This window comes from Lactuca sativa, chromosome 3 (genome assembly GCF_002870075.4).
Source record: "Lactuca sativa cultivar Salinas chromosome 3, Lsat_Salinas_v11, whole genome shotgun sequence".
NCBI classification, from domain to species: domain Eukaryota; kingdom Viridiplantae; phylum Streptophyta; class Magnoliopsida; order Asterales; family Asteraceae; genus Lactuca; species Lactuca sativa.
This window is the reverse complement of record NC_056625.2, coordinates 53,050,759-53,072,494: the sequence shown is the minus strand read 5'-3', so window position 1 is coordinate 53,072,494 and position 21,736 is coordinate 53,050,759. Positions and strand designations below refer to the sequence as shown.

Sequence of the window (21,736 nt, the reverse complement as noted above, 5' to 3'; positions counted from 1 at the left end):
CTACAATTATGTTTGGTGTTTAGTTTGGGTTTCCACCTTCTCTGGTCTAACATCAGTTACAAAGTTCTTCAAAAGTTTTAGTCAAATTTTTGTTCAGGAACAGAAAAGGCACTGCGTGCATGATTGAGAATAGAAGAAGTTTGGCTTTTCTCTTCTGTTTCGGGTCATATGGTGCTTCTCTATGGTCAACATTAGTCAAAAGTAAGGTCTCGTATTGTTTGATAATCTTTTTGAATGTTATAATGTTTCTGATGCTCATGTCTTATTTTTCGTTTATTAGGCTTCAAGCTTCAAGTGCAAACAAGTATTGGGTGGAGCAGGTGGTTAAATTAGCTGATAAAGAAAGAGAAAACCTGGAGGTTATAAGGTTTCCTTCAAGAATTTTATTCGCACATTAATTCAATATATGGTATTTCAAAGATATCATTTTAAATAGCTTAATTGTTTTAGGTAGAAGGAGTCTAAGTCAGACATGAGTGAAAACAGTTGCATGGATCGTTTGTTTGTTGCTTATTCTGATAAAATGCTTAATCTGATGCTGATAATGTCACAATTGTGAATAAGGTATCATCAAAAAGTTCTACTACTAGAAAATAGAGTAAATTCATGTTTACTCCAAAATCGAAGCCCTTTTCAGTTTTCGTCGTTATTTCAAGGTTTAAGAGACCCAAATCCATATGAAACCTTAAAACAAGCACCAAGAGTGAAAGATGTTTGAATGTTGGACATCAATACAAGTTTAATCTTTAGCTTTTACATGCTACAGATCAATAAAGAAAGGGATGTGGTGGTTGAACGACTGTATCATCGATCATGCTGATTTACAGGTGTTTGATTTGTAACTTAATAATATTCTCACTCATTATTTGCGTTGAAAATAATCAAATATTAAAAAAAAAACTCATGAATTTTTACAATTTCTTGACAGATGGGATAACGATATTATTAGTTTAGTTGCCAAGGAGCAAAAGGAGAGGAAGATTGCAATTTCTTTTAAGGCCGATGAAACAACAGAAGGTAAAATTAGGTAGTTCATGCCCAAGTTAACAGAATTGGATGTCGTTGGTAGACATATCTTCGAATTCAGTGGGATTAGTGTGTTTTTCAGTTGTATGAACACCTTAAAAATATGCGGTTAATATTACAGGTTTGGACTTCCAAGTATAAGTGGGAAATGTGGATCCGAACGACATTTTTCATCCTGGTAGATATCCTTTCTTAAAATTTGTCTAGTAGTGGTTGTTTAATATCTCATATTTGTTATGAAGGATCTCTATTCAATCCATTGTCGGTTTGCTTACTTCATCTGCTGATCTGTTTCCATTTATGGTTATGAATTCAGTCCGAATTGTTGGAAATTTATTAAGGAGTGTTTATAAAATTTGATAAAAGTCGTGTGTAATGTATGAACAAAGGAACAAATGGAGGCATGGAAACCAATTCTGGATGGTGTACCACAATGTACATTCATTTTTACGGTTTTTGTAAATGGATGAATAGCAGAAAATAGCAACATACTTTACTATGGCTACCAATTCAGACAATGTACTATAATTTTTCATAAAATCGATACTTCCAACCCCTGCAACGCGGGGGATCCCTTCTAGTTAGAGATAATAACTTGAAAGGGTAACGAACTATTAATTTTGGTCATATTTAGTCACTGATTTTTTTTTCGTGCTTTATTTTCTATTGAATTATTTGAAATTGTTCACATTTTACCCTTATGTGTTCAACCGGTCATAAGGGTAAAATATGGAAATTCAAATAATTCAAGGACAAATCAAACATAAAAATGTTCAATGACTAAATATGAACAATATTTAAAGTTTATTACTCTTTCAAGTCGTTATCCACTTTTATAATAATATGTTAGTTTCTTTTCCCTACCGGTAGTAATTACTTAGATTAATAATTTTGATTTCGTCGCTACACTTTGTTTTGTGTTGTGTTTGTAAAAAATATTTATATAATAGAATATGTACCACATAATCATGCTTTAGTTCATGACTTTAAATCCTAGGTAATGAAATAAATGTTTAATTATAGTTTCTTTATTCACCTATACGTGAAACGCCAACCCACAAAAAAGAATAATATGTAGAGCTTCACAAAGGCAAAAATATACATCTACGAGCAATAAAACAAAAAATAAGATCGAAAATCAAAAGGAGCACAATGAGAAGTACCTATAAAGCGAATATACAAATAGAAAAGGTAGATTGCAAGTAATAACTAAGAATATAAGTATTGATCTGTACCGATCGTCTCCATCATCTATAGTGAAAAACGCCGACTATATCCTAGTATGTTTGAAACCACCATAATTTTTTTTTCCTTCATGATTGAAGTCGATTCTATTGCATTTTTAAGTGTTGTTTTTTATATCTTATACAATAAAGATATATCACACAATTATTACAACATCCTCATTTTTGTGACCACCATATTCCGTTTGTATTTATTCTTAATAAGATTTAGAACTATTTACATGATAATCACTTGAAAGGGTTAAAATTGTCAATTTTGTTTGTATTTAGTCATTGAATTTTTTCATACTTGATTTACCTCATAATTATTTAAAGTTGTTCAAATGTTATCTTTTATGACCGGTTGTTACTGATCATAAATGTAAAATGTAAACAATTCCAAATAATTTAAGAGTAAATTAAACACAAAATGAAATTCAATAACTAATCGTGCCTAAAGTTGTAAGTTCTTTGCCTCTCATCAAAATTCACATAATATCATAACTGAAAAGACAATCAGAAACTATAAAGTAAAACACTTTGGGCCTGTTAAGAAAAATAGAAAAAAAAAAAAACCTTTGGGTTTGATTGGCCTTTTGATTATCATTCATTCAGTCAAAATTCACATATAACAAAACACGATTAAAACCAGAAACCAAAGAGTAAAGTCGAGAACTTAGGCGTGATAGGAAAAAAAAACATTGTATTTTGATACTCTGATATAATCATCGAACTCAAAACTCAAAAATCGGTTCTGACACAACAAAATCGATTTGGAGGATAAAAGAGAAGAAATCAGACAATGAAAAAACAGATAAATCAAAGAAATCAGGAAATCAAAACTCGATTTCTTATTCTTACTTGATTGTTTCGAAGATTCTTGATGGATGAAGGCTTAATCAATCAACAAATTTCATACAAACCAGAAAATTATAAGTTAAAACCCTGAAGAAGATGATGAATCGACGTTGTTATAATTTCGGTCTTTCAGAGTGCAGAGGCAGCAAAGCTTTGTCATTCGATCGATTTCTTCAATAGATTAGAAAGGAGGGGACGATTGGCATTGAAAACTGAAAAATAAATACATGGACCTCCTATACAAGCATCAACAGATTTGTAAAATGGGCCCTACACGATTCTAGGCTCTAGGTCATTGCCCAACCTACCCACTCGGGCAGCTGATGAAAACATTAAAAAGCAACATAAAAATCTTAAACCATTCCATAGTTTTACACGTTACTTAAACTATTTGGAAGTCTTAAACTTATAAAAAAACATAAACACAAAACGTGACTATCAAAAGTGAGTTTTAGTTTCAAAAATCAAGCAAAAGATGAAACAATTCCCACACAAGCAATTGAAATACACCATAACACCATGCCAGTTTACATTTACAATACAAATACATATCTTCACAAGCTAGCATCAATATTTATAAATACAGCAGCTGACATTTATTTATTAAACAATCACTTCCCTTTAATCTATTATTACCAAGCAAGTCGCTGTTGGAGCTTCAATACATGCATAATGTCAGCGACATTTATTTAGTGAATATATCGACGACATCATGGGTACTTGAGAAAATGAGCACCTACATTTGCAACTAGTCCACAAACCAAATCCAGATAGGATGTTGGATCCGGTATACTTGCATTGGCCTTCTCGAATTCTATACTCAAGATAACAAACTTCTTATCGCCCACCTCTTTGGTCGTAAGAATGAAGCTCAAGGAATTATACACCTCCAAGATATCTCCTTCAATCACTTTGAACACAATTTTGTGTAACTCATCATCAACTTCTTCAATGATTTCTTTCGCAGTTTCCTTTTTTCCAACTATGCAAAAACCAGAAGTAGTTTATATATATATATATATATATATATATATATATATATATATATATATATATATATATATATATATATATATATATATATATATATATATATATATATATATATATATACATGCATGGATCATGGATGTGTGTGTATGTGTGTAGATGGAATAGATCGAACATAAAACAAGTTCATATGTTAGTAGTTTACCATGGTAGTAGTGCCACAGAACGACAGCTCCAGGAACACCCCATTGACCAGAAATTAAATGACAAGCTTCAATCGTTTCAGGGTCGATGACTGAGGTGTCGTGTGGCCTATGCTTGAAGAGTTCAAAGACTTGGTGACGATGACATTTGATTTCAACTTCACGTGTTATCGTTCCTGTTATAGCCATCTCTAGCTATCTCTTTTTCTTGCGAGCACTAGCTAGCTAGTTATCCTCTCTAATGGTAGTACATGAGCAACTGATGCATGAGGCATGCACTTATATAATGGGTGTTGCTAGCTACGTGTTTTTCTACATGTACATCTTCAAGTTTTACATGACATGGAAATTTTAACAAAGATTCATACACCACTTCCACCGTGAGATATACGGCCTTTGATACCGATGAGCGTATACCTTAAACTAGGTGTGAGACCCATCTATTACATGGGTTTACTTAAAAAAAATTAAATATAAAATTTTAACAATTTGAAAATTTTGGATTTATTGGATTTATAAGAAGAATGAGAAAAATTTTTATTTATTAAAATTAATGAATCTTTAATGTATTGAATATAGTACATATATAATCTTTTTCTAATAAATACCTTACATATATATTACCTTACATATTAAATGTGAAATTTTAATTTGATAAAATGAAAAATATAATAAAATGACAAGTGGAAAATAGAAAATCTAAAAATTTTAAAAAATGTCATGTGTCTAAATGAAGGAGAAGAGGACATGTGACAAAAAACCTTCATTTATTATAGTAGATATTAGGTAGGCTTTTAGTAAAACTATGAAAAGTAATAGGGGGGACGCCTTAGGACAACTTGTAGCCGCTAAAGTTATTAGTGGCAATATTTTGTGTCTTGCGACCATATTTGTCTAAAAATTTCCTTGTTATGTAGGAGTTTTAGAGACATAAAAGAAAACCTAAAAAACTAGAAGGTGGAGTTGGGAATGGGGACGAGAGAAATTCACAATAAGGTTAAAGGAAAATCTATAAAAAGTTTGGGGAAGTGATTCGTATACAATATTTTTTTACCACACACAACAATTCATGCATTATATAGTTGTACAATACAACATTTTAAAGCACAAATTATTGTGTATAGAGAAAAATTGTTGGGTACGGATCAGCTCCATTTTGAAAAATAAGTTTGAAAATTATTTTTGAGAAAAAAAAACTCAAGAAATCTGCAAATTTCACAACCCCTTTTGACTTTTTAGCAAGTAACAACACAATAAGATTTTTTTTTTTAAATTTCTCAAAATTTGTATACTTAATGTAAAACCGTATTTTTATGTACTTATATGTATTCTGTTTAGTGTTTATATATATATATATATATATATATATATATATATATATATATATATATATATATATATATACACACACACACACACACACACTACAAGAAATATACTCTTTACGACGACACTATTATCGGCGACAAGATGCTTTACCGGCGACTTTAGATAAAGTCGTCGGTAAAGCCCCTTGTTGCCGGTAATAGTGTCGCCGCTAAAGGGTTGTCACCCAAATCCACACTTTCCCCCTCTGTTGCATCTCAACCGTTCGATGAGATATCCAATCCAACGGGTGGGGTGCCTTATCCTGTCTAACCTAATACCGGCGACACAGATGTCGCCGCTAAAGGTTTAAAAAAGTCGTCGCTAATAGTTCACTAAAAATGACGCGTTACCCTTCCCTCCAGTTTGTCGCCACTATTACAAATTGTCGCTGGTAAAGGGTCTGGTGTCGCCGCTAAAGGTATCGCTGCTATTGCCCCTCGCAGATAAAAAAAACGCATGCAGAAACCTTCCCTTCATTTTCCTTTCTGTTTGCTTCCAATTTCCTTCACCATTTCACCGATTTCCTCTTCAATTTGCTTCTTCCAAGGAAATTTCTCCCCACATTGTTCCAAGCAAGTGTCTCTAGGTGTGGTTAAAGCTTTGGGACCAATTTCTACCTCCATTTCTTGAAGAAAGGTAAGTTTATTTGGTGATTTCTTTTTTATTTTGTATGTTCATTTCGATTTGTAGCTTTATCTAGTGATTGAATGATAATAAGTTGTTCATATTCTTGTTTTTGGTGGTGTTGTTTTGGATTAGAAGCAAGTTATTCATTTTTTTGTTTGTGGTTATTGAATTGCAATTACTTGTATAGCTTCAAGTAGTAGTTTAGCCTTTAGGGACATTTGATGATTATTAAAAGCTGATTTTGATGACTAAATTGCAATACATTGTTCAATATCAGTGATTTTGGTGGTGTTGTTCAGTTTTTCCGGTGAGGCTAATTTCGGGTGAAGACTAGTTCTGCCACTACAGGTTCTATTATTTTATTTTTTTTGTGAATTTTGTATTTACATGTGAAATTATGTGAAAATTGTCATATGTGAAAATTAGATTGTATATTTCGTATTTGTTTGAATATATGTGAATTTGGTATATATATTCCAATGTATGTGTGTTTGATGTATATGTGGTATATTAGTATTTGGTAGAAATTATATGTATTTGTTATAAGTAGAATGTTATTATGTGTATGTGAATGTATGTATGTTTGTTGTAAATGTGATATATGATTGTGAAACTTTTGTATTTGGTATAAATAGGATGTTATTATGTATATATGTGAAATTATGTGTATTTGGTTTAAGTAGGATGTTATTTTGTGTGTATTTGTATTTGGTGTATATGTATGTAAAAGTATGTGAATTTCATCTTCTTATGTATTATGTAAAACTATGTGGTTTTGGTATAAGTAGGATGCTATAATTGAAAAAAAAATAAAAATAAATTATTGTTATAATTTGAAAATAAAAAACACAAAAAAAATTATAAAATTGTTTAAAAACATATACAAAAACTAGAAAGCTTCTAGTTTTTACCCAAGCTAATTCCAAATTAATTAACCAATAAGTTATATAGTTAACTTATAATCTTCAAATTAATTCATAAGATTATATTTTTATAACCAATAATAATCGGTTACCATAAAAATAGGTTAAAGGATGCTATAATTGAAAAAAAAATAATAAATTATTGTTATAATTGGAAAAAAAACACAAAAAAATTATTAAATTGTTTAAAAACTTATATATATTTTCATCTCGACGGTAAAAAGGAACAACACAACAACATAATATGTATGTAAAAGTATGTGAATTTTATGTTCTTATTTATTATGTAAAATTATGTGGTTTTCTTATAAGTAGGATGCTATAATTGAAAAGAAAATAAAAATTAGTTATTGTTATAATTGGAAAAAAAACACAACATATATATATATATATATATATATATATATATATATATATATATATATATATATATATATATATATATATATATATATATATAATTGTTTAAAAACTTATATACAAAAACTAGAAAGTTTCTAGTTTTTACCCAAGCTAACTCCAAATTAATTAACCAATAAGTTATATAGTTATTTATAATCTTCAAATTAATTCATAAGATTATATTTCTATAACCAATAATAATCGGTTACCATAAAAATAGGTTAAAGGATGCTATAATTGAAAAAAAAAATATTGTTATAACTGGAAAAAAAAACACAAAAAAAGTTATAAAATTGTTTAAAAACTTATATCTATTTTAATCTCGACGGTAAAAAAGAACAACACAACAACATAATGTCTATTATAAAATTGTATTGAATAGCTGTGAAGAAGTCAGACAGTATATCAAGTAATTAATCTTATCTCTAACTTTCATTCTTCATTCTACATCAGAGAGCCAAACAATAACCATCGTTGTGTTATCGAGCATGTTAATCATCGAAGTATTTGGGATCTACCATCGAACGATGACCTTGTTCAAAATGTTGACAATGTCTCACACAAAAATGTAGACGATGTCGATGTACTTCAAAATATCTCTTCATCCGATGCTCCACTTTTTATCGATTTCAGCATGTACTTTCAAAACATTCCTAGAGTCATTGTTGATGTAGAAAGTGCATCTGAAGTTCCTCCGCCAAGTGGTAGAGTCAATGATGTTTCTGATTGCGAGATTGATTACGATGACACCGATTCTGACTATGATACCGAAGAAGACACTGAAGGATATGAGGAAGATTCTGATTAGAATAGTTCTTATGTAATGTGTATTTGTAATATGTGTTTGTAATATGAACTTTATTTGGATTTCTAGTTTAAATAGAAATGTTTATTCCTATCTAAATGTTTATTCCTATCTGTTTGGCTATCAAGCCAACAAATGATGGGATAAAATAATATTAATAAAGCTCAAATCACTGCTATTTCTAATACTAAAGATAGTATAGTATTGCAAGAACCGACAACTCTTTGTGGAATTCTGGGTGCCATTTACACGACCGTGTAAACAATAAAAGTAGAATGCTTAATTATAAGAGGATAAAATCACTTTAAAACTGTCGAGACGTTTACACGGCCCGTGTAAATTAAAGGGTGCCATTTACACGGCCGTGTAAGCAATAAAAGTAGAATGCTTAATCCTTCAAGGTCTTCGAAGTAGACTGCCCTTGCATGTACGTTTACACGGCCCGTGTAAATTAAAGGGGAGCATTTACACGGTCGTGTAAACTTCTGAGAAGCCAAATTCTTCATTCTCTCTCTTCTAAGCTCCAAAACTTCTGTAACTCTGTCTCCAGTTCTTTTTAACTTCCTCCAACGATTTCCAACCTTCAAAAAGTCCCTGAAATATCATAAAAGTGTGTGAATGGAATTGCATCATGAAAAATCCCAAAAAATATGCAAAATGCATGAGTTTAAACCTAAATGCAATGCACTTTTAGGAACTAAAACTACAAAATGAATGCATGAAATGCACCTAACACTATCTAAATGTTTATTTCTATGTAATGTGTATCTATAATAAAAATTGTATTTGTATATCTTATAATTTTTCAGGAAATGATGAGAGTGTGGCTTTTGTTTATGTTTACCATGGCTGCTGTCATGGGTCGTGGACATGGGGGAGACGGAGCTGAGGACCCACCTTTCCCAGGTGGTAGAGGTCCTGGCCAGCACGAGCAGGACGGTAAGTCTTATCATGAATTTTTATTTACTATTTTTGTTCAATTATCATAAATTAAATGTCGTTTCTTATAATTTTTAATTACATTTGTAGTTGAGGGACGTGCCCGAAGGAAAGTTCGAGGAAAAGCAAAAAATATAAAGCTTGAAAAAACAATCTTGCAGAACCAGGGGAAACCAATAGGCATGCAATATGATAGGGACATCACATTTAATCCCGTAGGAGAGGCGGGAGACATGTTTTCCCGAGAAGTTGGGAAAACAATGTGGCAGATGGTCCCTTTTGACAAATGGAGTTGGAAAAGAGTTTCCCCTGATATAAAGGACATTGTATTACAACATTTAGCGGTAATTATTTATTTAAATATATTTTATAGGTTTAACTATAATTGTTTTTTACTTGGTTAACTTTTTTTTTTGTAGACAAAGTTTGATCTCAATCAAATGTACTAGGATGCACAAGCTACTCTATTGACAGAGAGTTTTCAAGCAGCCTTGTTAAAAGGTTTTCGAGAGCGTAAAGCCGACGCAAAAGAATATTTCAAGATGGTCGGAGGGTATGAAGATATCCGAAGAGCATTGGCAAATCCTCCGGATGGTATGCTTGTTGATAACTGGGCGAAGACAGTTGAGTATTTTCAAACTGACGAACACATAATTGCTTCAGAAATGAACAAAAAAATCCGTGAAAAGCAAATAAATGTGAATCGTGGGGGTTCGAGCTCGTATAGCAGTATTTTCTATAAGAAGGTACCGTACGATACATGTAATTATTTATTTAAAATATAATATAATTTTTAAACTTAAACAGAACCTTAAGAGAGTGGAAACATTTCACAAAGTTCATACCGATAAGAATGGTGTATTTGTTACTACTGAATCGGAACAACAATATGTAAGTATTTAATTATAATTTTATCCTATATTTAAATGTTTATTTATACTTAATTGTTACTCACTTTTGGGAGTTACAGAATCGGTTAGTTGAAGAGCTGTTAGAGCAAACTCAAGGTGAAAGTGAGCTAACGCCCGCTCAAGAAAGAGCTACGTTCGAGAAAGTATTAGGAGAGCGACGTGGCCACATTAGAGGCATTGGCTGCAAACCTTCTGGTCTTCCGACGATTCCACAGCCTTCGCAACCATCACAACCACCATCACAACCATCACAGGTAAAATAGCAATCTACTTTAGCATTGTAAAATGCATGTTGATTTGGTAGTTTTGGTTTTGTGGTGGTTATTTGCTAAAAAGTTTGGTAATTTGGTTTTTGTCCCAAGTGCAAAATATAGCAACGTACTTTGGTTTTCTATCTTTGTTTAAAAATAGCAATCTACTTTAGCATCGTAAAATGCATGTTGATTTGGTAGTTTTGGTTTTGTGGTGGTTATTTGCTAAAAAGTTTGGTAATTTGGTTGGTTTTCTATATTTGTTTAAGAATAGCAATCTACTTTAGCATCGTAAAATGCATGTTGATTTGGTAGTTTTGGTTTTGTGGTTATTATTTGCTAAAAAGTTTGGTAATTTGGTTTTTGTCCCAAGTGCAAGAAATAGCAATGTACTTTGGTTTTCTATCTTAGTTTAAAAATAACAATGTATTTTGATAGTTTTTGTTTATGTTTGACGATCAAACTTATAAGTTTATATATATTGCTATTAATTATGTAGTTGGAAAATCTTCGTGCAATGCTCGCCGACCCGACATGTAGGGATGAGCTTTATTCGTTTTTTCAATCCCAAAATAATCAAGGAAACGATGGGAACGACGATGAGGGTATGTAAGGATGGGTTTTATTTGCATATGTTGTCTCGTTTTGCTACTTGGTAGATTGTAAAAATTTGTTGTTTTGCTACTCGGATATTATGACTTTTGATATTTAATTGTATTTTGGATGTTTGTTTGTAATTTGCATTGGCACTATTATGTTTGATATTTAATAGGATGTTTGTTTTGTAATTAACGTCGATACTATTGGTTTTGATATTTAATCGAATATTGTTATTACCGGCGACACTTTTACCTGCGATATTATCACCGACAACCAAAATCATTATTTAAAAAAAAAAATTGAAAAAAAATTACCGGCGACACTTTTACCGGCGACAGAACTTATTACCGGCGACACTTTCACCGGCGACAGATGTCATTACCGGCGACTAGCTTATTAGCGGCGACAATACTCATTAGCGGCGACTTTTATAATTAGCGGCGACAAACTGGTCAATAGCGACGAGGCAGTAACGGCGACTCAGTACCGGCGACGCGTCGCCGCTATTAGTATTACCGGCGACTTTTGTCGCCGGTAATGACCTTTTTCCTTGTAGTGATATATATATATATATATATATATATATATATATATATATATATATATATATATATATAAAGTGTTTTTTATGTATTTTAAATGCATAAACATATTTTTTTTACGTATTTTTATAACTTTTTAATATTTTTACATATTTTCATATATTTTGGTATGTTTTTCACATACTTATGTACCTTTTTAAGTTCTTTATATGGTTTTTTAAAATATATTTTTACATATTTTAAAGGGAAAATGACGTATATGCCCTATTAAGTTTCTAGGGTTTACCCATTTATCCATTTAACTTATTTTGTGGCTTTATAAGGAAACGAAGTCGTGAGCAACCTGTCTTTTTAGTCACCTTCACCTATTTTAGTAGGTTTCAATGCCACATCAGCAAGATTTTCCCCATCAGCCATGCCATGTCATCGATTACCATTACCCCACCCCATACCCAATACCCTTCTACTCTTCCCTACAAGAACTTCAATTCACTGGTGACCATCTCCGGTTCGAACCACCTGTCAAATAATTTGCCCCCTTTTCCATTTGTCACCCATTTCTTTTATACGAATCCTAACCACACTTTCACTCTGATCTCTTGATCTCTCAACAAAAAACAAAGCAATTCTCTATCTCCAGTCATTCTTGTCGGCCTTAATTGCGACTTTCTCACCACTTCATATTTTCCTATCTCCTCTTTCTCTCTGTATCTCTACATCGATATATAAATTAGGGTTTTTGGCCCTTTAATTGGTTCTTTTAGATGAGTGCCTTGTCGGGCCTGTTGCTTACAATATTAAAGACTTCGATGAATCATCTGTTGGTACAAGTATTGTTGCCACTGCTACAACTGATACTTTTGCTGTTAACGAGCCTCTAGAAGACGTTATTGTTGTTGATTCTGGTGCTTATGGTGGCGACGATAGTGAAATTGGTAAATGAGGTGGAAGTGCAGGGGATCCTCTGAGAAGTTGTTGGCAAGGGAGACCGGAATCGGGTTGATGGACTGGTTTTATGCGTCCAAGTTTCCGACTCGATTTGGTTTTACGATGGATGGGTATACTGATCGGAAGAATGACCAAAGGCTTGATGATTGTCTTCACTATTGCATTGTTGCTGGTAAAAAGGTTCTTGAAGATGCTGATATTGGTAGTGATAAATTCTCTAAGGTTTGTTGTTCTATTGAATTTCAATCGTTTTTCATGCTTGGATCCGATTGCTATTTGGGTAATTTGAACTGTATGAATGGAATTTGGTGGATGTGTGTGGATTTGGGTGATATTAAAAAATTGAAAATCTATGAAGAATTAAAATGACACTGTAACATCCCAAAATTCAAGGCCAAAAATTTCGTTTTTAAATACATTATTATATAAAACCATCAGTATAAAAACATTAATATTAATATCTCATGTCAAAACCAAAGTGTCAATAATCAAAACATATTATCATAAAACCATATCAGAGTGTAATCCCAAAGATCTCATGTGCGGAAAACATAGTGGGATGCGTTACGATCAAGCCGGCTCCTTTCCTTTGGAAACGAGTACCTGAAACCAAAACTATAAACCGTAAGCACAAAGCTTAGTGAGTTCCCCCATCATACCACATACCATACGATCATATAACATACATATACTGTCAGCCATATCTGGGTGCCCGACCTACCCCTTCGGTCCTCTCGACCGGATACTGCCTAGCATATCTGGGTGCTGGCCTCCCCTTCGGTCATCTCGACCGGATACTGCCTAGCATACCTGGGTGCTGTGCTCCCCTTCGGTCCTCTCAACTGGGTACTGCCTAGCATATCTGGGAGCTGACCTCTCCTTCGATATCTTTCAATCGGTAACCGGGGACTATTTCACCCCTAACACTACCACATAAAACCATAACATAAACACATAAGTCATATACTGCCTAGCATATCTGGGTGCTGGCCTACCACTTCGGTCCTCTCAACCGGTAAGTGGGGACTCTTTCATCCCCTACTGCTACCACATAATATCATATCACATATATCATAATCTGTCTAGCATAGTTGGGTACTAATCTACCCCTTCGGCCCTATCGACCGGTAACCGGGGACTATTTCACACCCCTACTACCACTATCACATAACATCATATCATGCTAGCACATAAACATAACAGGTAGTAGCAAACATAGACAGTTATCACAAAGACAATCATCTAACAACAACTCCTACTGGTGGGTCGGCATTGTGGCCGTAGACCCACCGCTACTGGAAGGTAACTCACCTCACACTGCTGAAGTCCCATAGACATAATCCCACCTTGCTGAAGTCCCGCAGACTCAACCCCAGCTGCTGGCTGACAGATTCCCGATCTATCAATATCAAAACATCACCCAATTAGCGATTGGGTTCCACTACATAACCAATTACATACTTTGGGTAATTACTATATTACCCCTAGCTTCGCTTATTCAAGCCCAAGGCCCAATTCATAGGCCCAAAGTCGAATAGGACTCAAAGTCCATCATATGGCCCAATTTTCCAAATTGGGCCCAAACCCCTTACATGACTTTATTCTAAGGCCCAACATCATATATAATCATTAAGGCCCAACTATGGCCCTATTTTCCAAATTGGGCCCAATCCCTTACATGGACCTTGCCCTAGGCCCATTAAATTATTTTAGTCCACACTATTATTCTTGGATGGCCCATTAATAAACCAATCATCAAGGCCCGAAAGAAAGGCCCAACAATAAACACAAGTGAAGTTAGGGTTTCTCATAAAATGCCGATTAGGGTTAAGTTTCCTACTTAACCCATTAAAGACTTAATCCACTAAGGACTTAATCCATTAAGTCCAATATTGCTTAGATTAGTTTTTGCCAATGGTTATTATTTAATATCTCCTGTTATTAAATAATTCTCGTGCATGTCCCGATTAATTTTCAAAATTAAGGTTTTATCGCCATTAGGGTTTCCAACCCAAATACTAGTCCATTTATTAATTTGTTGGGCTTCTAGGTCAATTAGGGCTTTATTGGGCCCATTAAGCCCACTCGAATAATATTAAAGTCCATTAGGGTTTTCATTAAGCCCATTAGAGTCCATTAAGCTTTATTGGGCCCATTTGAGCTTACAAGGCCCATTAGGGTTTCAAGCACCCCTCCCAAACGAATCAACTCACAAGGAAAACACACCGCCACCCGACACGGCGGTCGGTGGCGGTAGGAGGCGGCAGCGACCACCTTAAGGTGGTAGTTTTCAAGTTCTTTCATTATTCCGACACTATAACAAATTACAATACAAATCCCGAATCACACACACACTCACTAACATACACATACACACGCACAGCCACCCAATTGGTGGCCGACGGTGGTGCAAGGCGGCATCCTTGTGATTTCCGGCTAGACAAATAACCCACAACACATATGAACACCAAACAATTGACTAAAGTTAAGTCACAAATGAAATATGCACACCAAGCATCGCCTAATAGCAGTGGTTGGTGGCAACAAGGTCGGCGGCCATAGAAACGGCGCCTTGGAGTGGCGGCAGTGACGACGGTCTGAACAAACCCCGAGGAGTAGCGATTGGAACTGGTACATCTCGTCGGAATACCCTCGCAACAGAAACACAAGACCGAGGTCGCTCACCAACAGCTTAATCTTCAACGGCTGCAGTGAAGCGGCAACAAGAACTCCGTCGATCACCTCCCACGCATTAACGCTTCCCATTTCGAAACCTTTTCTAATCGTTATTTATCTTCATATGCATATATCTCTGTAAATTTTCTGATTGAAATGTGTTCAGGATCTGCTATTTATCCATTTAGAGAACAAAAGGGTGTTTAGATGTTAGTGTTTGGGTAAACTGTTTGAGAGGAAGGTTGAGAGGAAAAAGACGATGGTGGATGTCTGGTAGATTGTGTGTGTGAGAGAGAGAGAGAGATGTGGGTCCAAAGGTAGGAAAAATTAAAAGTCAACGTGGGAAATTTGGTCAACAAATGTCATATGACAAAGGGTAACCGGATGACCCCTTCACTTTGGTCAAAAGGACGTAATCGACCCGAAAAAAACGACTGAGCTCCCTCCTAAAGCCAAGAAAATAGTTTAGGGACTCCACGGATAAACCCTAGAAAGTTTGTAGGGCTAAGATGTCATTTTCCCTATTTTAAATGTATAAATGTATTTATTAACATATTTGTATGTAATTTTTAAATTTTTTGATGTATTTTGGTATATTTTTTATGTAGTTTTTTTTACTTCAAGTTTCATTTTAACCTACCTATAAGATCTTACAAATGAAGAAAAAACAACACTAATGTATTTCAAAACAAACATTTGTAAAGATTATGTTTAGAAATCAACGTCATTTTTGTAGCTGTTTTTTTTATTCGATTTTAGATAAACAATGTTTACAAATATCAGTAAGGATATTTGTAAACTGATTTTATGAAGAAATGGAAGACTTTATATGTAAAAAAGGCATTGATTGTTAATGGTCATGGTTTGAAAACAAAAATATTTGTTTTGAAGTACTCTATAATACTTTTTTTTTCTTCATTTACAAGGTCTGATACTTAATTTATAATGAAATTTAAAGTAAAAGATATATAGATATGTAAAAAAAGTTACCAAAACGCATAAACATACTTAAAAGGTATAAATGAATATGTAAGAATACTTAAAATTACATAAATATGTGACAACTATACTAATATACATAAAAATTCGTAAAAATACTAAAAACTTCATATAAATACGTAAAAAAGAACTTTACACATTTAAAATACATAAAAAACGAAAAAAAAAAACTCATATAAAAAACATAAAAATCTTTAAAAAGTGGAGAAACATGTAAAAAAATATATAAAAAAATACTTAAACATACTTAAAAAATACATATAAATAAATAAAAATACGTTTATATATTGCATAAAAAATTTCAATAAATCTATAGAAAAATCTCATTATTTTGGAAAAATTTGAGAATTTGGTCCCTTGACTTGTTAAACAGATCATAAGAGGCTTAAGTGAAAATTTTATTGGTTTCTTGAGGTTTTCTATTTAGAACAATAATTTTAACACTTAATAGTTAATTTTCCTAAAATAATAAGACTTTTCTATTGATTTCTTTAATTATAAAAGAGAAAGTGGAAGGGGCATTTAGTTCTGCCTAATTTAGTAAAATATATAGGCGTATTCTACGTTAGAAAGTTAACGAGTAAAAATCCAATGGCTTCTATATTACAAAAACTAGGTGTGAAACCCGTGTAATACACGAGTTGATTAAAACAAAAGCTAAATATTTAGGTTTAAATATCAAAATATCAGCAGTGTGTTTTAACTTGACTATTGATAAAATCATCGTGTTGTACAATCAAATACAAATTTTAATTATCGAAAAAAAAACTACAATCCTATATAGTAATATAATTGTTTTATTTAAAATAATTATAATGAAATAATTTAGTTTGTTAGTAACTTCTATTATTTTCTTATTCTCAAAAATATGTTTAAATAAATTCTATTTGTAAAATAAATAAAAACACAAATACAAGCTAGATAAGCATGTTGTTGGTGTCATTATCAAAAAGTTTTCGTATAATATATTTTGATATTTTTAAGATATATCTAAATTATTTTTAATCATACAAACTATATAATATTAGATTGAATTGAAATTCATCATATAAATGGTTTTATATTATATTTTAATTATAATGTTCAGTTGAAATTTGATTTTTATTTTCAGAAAAAAATGAAAGATTATGGTGAGAATAAAATCATGAAATCCTTCTTTGTGAATTGTTGAGCAAATCAAGGACGTATAAGTATACATGGAAATTAGGGATATAAAATAAGAAAGGAATAAACCATATTTAAAACATTTAATACATTACATATTTAAATAATATTTTATGTGGATTTTTAATTTTAAAATTAGAAAAAACCTAGATTTTGACATTTGGATTTTATTAATCCAAAAAAACTATAAAATTACAGATATCAAAAATAGTAAGAGAATGACATGTGGCATAATGATTTTCATTTATTAGTATATATAGAAGATATTTAACTCAAATTTTTTCTTTTATATCGTTTTAGGTGTGTCTAATTTACCTAAAGAATTAAAAATGTTGCAAAAAAATAAAATGTCAAGTTAAAAGTTTCGAGCTAACACGTTTATTTTGTAAGTAGTATGTATCGAGTTAACGTGTAATTTTAGTTTTTTTGCTACCTTTATATACAATTAAAAAAATCCTTAGCAAATATTACAATATTACTAACACATGCTTAAATAAAACAAATTTACCCGGACACAATTTCTTGCATGCTTGCATCACCTGCGGTTATTTATCCTTTATTACTTCAACATATCACGCTTTTTAATAGAATATCATAAAAATAGCTACATAAATAAAGATGTTTTAATAAAATAACTATAAATTTAAGAATTTCCACACAATATCACATATTTTTGGAATGAAATCCAATCAAAAGGATGGACCTTAATAAATTTTTTTCACTACAACTGTTTTGCATTTTCTATCAGTTGTATTTAGAATATGAAATTGATCTTAAAGTAATATTCAAGAGAGTTGATCCGTACACAACAATTGGTGCTTTAAAATGTTATACGAATCACTTCCCGATATTCAAGGCTTCAAATCATTTTTTAAGTCAAATGAGTTCATCCAATGACATTAATTCCACTATTAAAAAAGGGGCTAAAATTACGCAATTGAAACCATCGGAATTCCGACACATTTCTATAACATTAATATGTATATATTAATTCTTGGGATAAGACTTAAAAGGGTAATATATTTTTCGATTTGTATATATTTAGTCGCTGAGTTTATTTTTGTTCATATTTACCCCTTCAACTTGTTAAACTATACACATTCAGTGCTTATAACCGACTACTCCATGTTAGCCGGTTAAAATGACTTAGTAAGGTAATATATTTCTCACTTTGTACACATTTAGTCCTTAATATTTTTGTACATATTTATTCCTTAGTATTTTTTTTTTGTTGCAAAATAAGTCATTTTTTAATTTGTACTCATTCAGTACTTATGAATGATTTCTTTAGGTTTTTTTTCACGACATCTCACATGTGACATTTATTAATGAGGTGTTTGGGGCTTTTGATGCTTATGTCCATCGCGATCTCAACTACTTGGTTGCTTAGGTCATGTGTTATGAACGTCATAACTTATTTATACGATCTCGGATTTTAACGATCTTTATATCCATGTGTTCGTATTTCAGTCTGCTACAACTTTCATTTAGACTACTTCCGTTAAAAAGTAATTTATTTTTACTTACGATCTTTATATCCATACATTTTTTATGAATACATGTATGAATGTTTTTTTTTATGAAATCGTAAGTAAAAATATATTGCATTTTAATAGGAGTTTTCTTAACGAAAGTTGTAGCAGACCCAAAAAACGAATACATGGATATAAAGATCGTTAAAATATGATATCGTATGAAGAAGTTATGACGTTCATAATACAATACCTAAGCCAAACCACAAGACCTATGCAACCAAGCAGTCGAGATCGTGATGTACATAAGCATCAATAGCCCCAAATACCTTATCAGTTATTGTCTTATGTAAGATGTCGTGAGAAAAACCTAAAGAAATTATTAATAAGTACTGAATGAGTACAAAAACAAAAAAGACTTACTTTGAAACAAAAAAACATTAAGGACTAAATATGTACAAAAATATTAAGGAATAAATGTGTAAAAATAAGAAATATATTACCCTATTAAGTTATTTTTCCCGGCTAACCTGAAGTAACCGGTCATAAGGACTGAATGTCTACAGTTTAACAAGTTGAAGAGGTAAATGAGGACGAAAAAAAACTCATTGACAAAATATATACAAATCAAAAAATATATTAGTCTTTTAAGTCCTTTAATTCCCAAAAGCTTATGAAATAGTACAGTTTCAACTATTCAAACTTTTGCTACAATTCTTTTTGGGTTGACATGTTTAGTCCTTTTATTTCTATGACTTATCATATATGATCTTGAGATGGTACCACTTTCATGTTTAACAACACCGACTAAGGGTGAGCGTAATAACCAAAAAACCGAACCAAAACAAAATTAACCGATATAACCGAACCATAATAACTGAACCATTTTAAAAACCGTTGGTCCGGTTTCTAATTTTTGTTAACCAATAACTAACGGTTTGGTTATGGTTTTAGAGGTTAACCAAACCATTATTAACTGAACCGCTAACTTTATATTTTAATATAAATTATAGATTATATATAAAATAATATAGTCAAACTTATTTAAGATCCATTAAAAATTTGAAAATATAATCCATTAATCCTCACTTATCAGGAGACGAACGAACAATCAAACCATCAAAGGTTGCTCACGCAGACACACACAATTTTCCAATCATGCATTGAGTTAGATTATTGATTAATGATGTAATTCCTAACCGGCTAATTCTACAATTTGTAAACATTATTCACAATTAGTTTAATATTCACACTCATAATCTTAATCGAAGGCTTCTCACGCCGTTAATCCTAATCAAAGATTATTTTGACTTTGTAGTCTTATTCGCAGTATTTTTTTGACTTTATAATCAAGACTTCTAGATAAGTTAAATTTTTGGTTCTTCTTGACTCTATGATATATTAAGAATGTACTTTTTTGAATTTTTTTATTTATTGTTTTTTACTTAATCACATTGAATGTATATGAGTGATTATCTTTTTCTTATCCAACAACACATAATATGAATATTTGGCTCTTTTATTTTATATTTTTGATTTAAACGTATTTATGTATTTAATGTGTATGAATGTTTGACTTGATTTTAATATTAATATCAATGATCAGTATAAAAAATTATTAATGCCGATTTTTTTTAATGTTTTATATTTTTATTTAATGTTTTTTATTTTGAATGTGACTATGTGTTATCTCACTCTAAGTATTAAAGGTACACATTTTATTCTATTACTATAAGCTAGGTTACGAACATTGGCGTCGAGGACTTTTTGGTATTCTATCTTCGTTTTTTATGCCAATATACTTTCGACATTTATATTATTTTGAACATTATGGTTAACCAATATTAACCATTAACCAAAACCGTTAACCGATAAAAACCATTAACCGTAACCAATATTAACAATACCCAATGGCTACCAAAATGCATTAACCAATCATAATGGTTATGGTTCGGTTTTAACCAATAACCGAACAAAACCGCCCCATACCGACTTAAACAGATCGATTATCTCTAATCTTTTTCTATACGTTTCACCGCTCCCCTCTTGCAATAATCACCGGCATATGCCTTTCGCCTCCGCCTCCGCTTGACAAACCTCCTCACTCCTCCGACTTCCAACTGCGATGGCCCTTGATGCGATTACTATCATCGAATCTAACCATGAGCCCTAGAAATCAGTGTCACCTAAACTCACTGCTCCTAGAAAGAATGAAAATTGTTAAGTGTTTTAGCATATTTTGAGCCAATGGATTTAGAGCACGTTGCACCAAAATTGTGAATCAATTGATGTTTTGTCGAGGCATTGCAATTGATTCAACTCCTACAACAGAAAACATTGCATCTAGAGTTTAGGCCATTTAATTGAAGGAAATGGAATTGAGCCTTTTTCTTAGGAAAACTTTGATTTTTGAAGATAATATTGCTTGTGAATTCTTTGTAATCTAATGTTCCACCAACCTTCATCACTTTAACCTATCTAATATTTTCATAAAACTTGTCATTGCATAGGGAAGGAAGAAGATGACTGGTCTAGGTCTTACCAACACTAAAGATGACAACTTTGGGGAATGGAATTCTGAGGCATACAACATATCTATAAACCATTGTTTTTCCAGCTTTTTGTATATTACTTATGCTTTAACTTTGTCCTTTTCTGCTCCTATAGGTTGTTATAAATGGTGAAATGATATAATACTCTGAAATCTCTGGCTGTTACATTCTCCTGTCCATAGACAATCTCCATTTGAGAGATAACTCAAGTAAGCATGAAACCATTAGTTTAATCCAATTTTTGTTCTGATGCAAGT

At 32.0% G+C, this 21,736-nt stretch overlaps 1 protein-coding gene and 1 long non-coding RNA gene across 2 annotated transcripts; one reads left to right on the top strand and one right to left on the bottom strand.

The window, feature by feature from the left end:
* Positions 1 to 290: 290 nt before the first annotated feature.
* LOC128132611 (uncharacterized) lies at positions 291 to 1,550 on the top strand. Its single transcript, XR_008230828.1, has 3 exons — positions 291 to 564; positions 657 to 827; positions 929 to 1,550. It is a non-coding gene; the product is annotated as an uncharacterized LOC128132611 (long non-coding RNA).
* A 2,033-nt stretch (positions 1,551 to 3,583) lies between these two features.
* Positions 3,584 to 4,558, bottom strand: LOC128132610 (MLP-like protein 31). The gene is made up of 2 exons (XM_052769252.1): positions 4,303 to 4,558; positions 3,584 to 4,089 (listed from the first exon to the last, which is right to left on the bottom strand). Exons 1-2 carry the CDS (start codon positions 4,487 to 4,489, stop codon positions 3,818 to 3,820), a joined length of 459 nt encoding a protein of 152 aa, XP_052625212.1. The 5' UTR covers positions 4,490 to 4,558; the 3' UTR covers positions 3,584 to 3,817.
* Between the last annotated feature and the right edge of the window lie 17,178 nt (positions 4,559 to 21,736).

What these genes read in the sequence shown, in the direction of transcription:
- LOC128132610 (XM_052769252.1), bottom strand. Translation starts at nt 4,489, where the DNA reads ATGGCTATAACAGGAACGATAACACGTGAAGTTGAAATCAAATGTCAT. An exon ending in TCTGTGGCACTACTACCATG is followed by an intron (nt 4,090 to 4,302) that starts GTAAACTACTAA and finishes GTTTTTGCATAG; the next exon opens with TTGGAAAAAAGGAAACTGCG.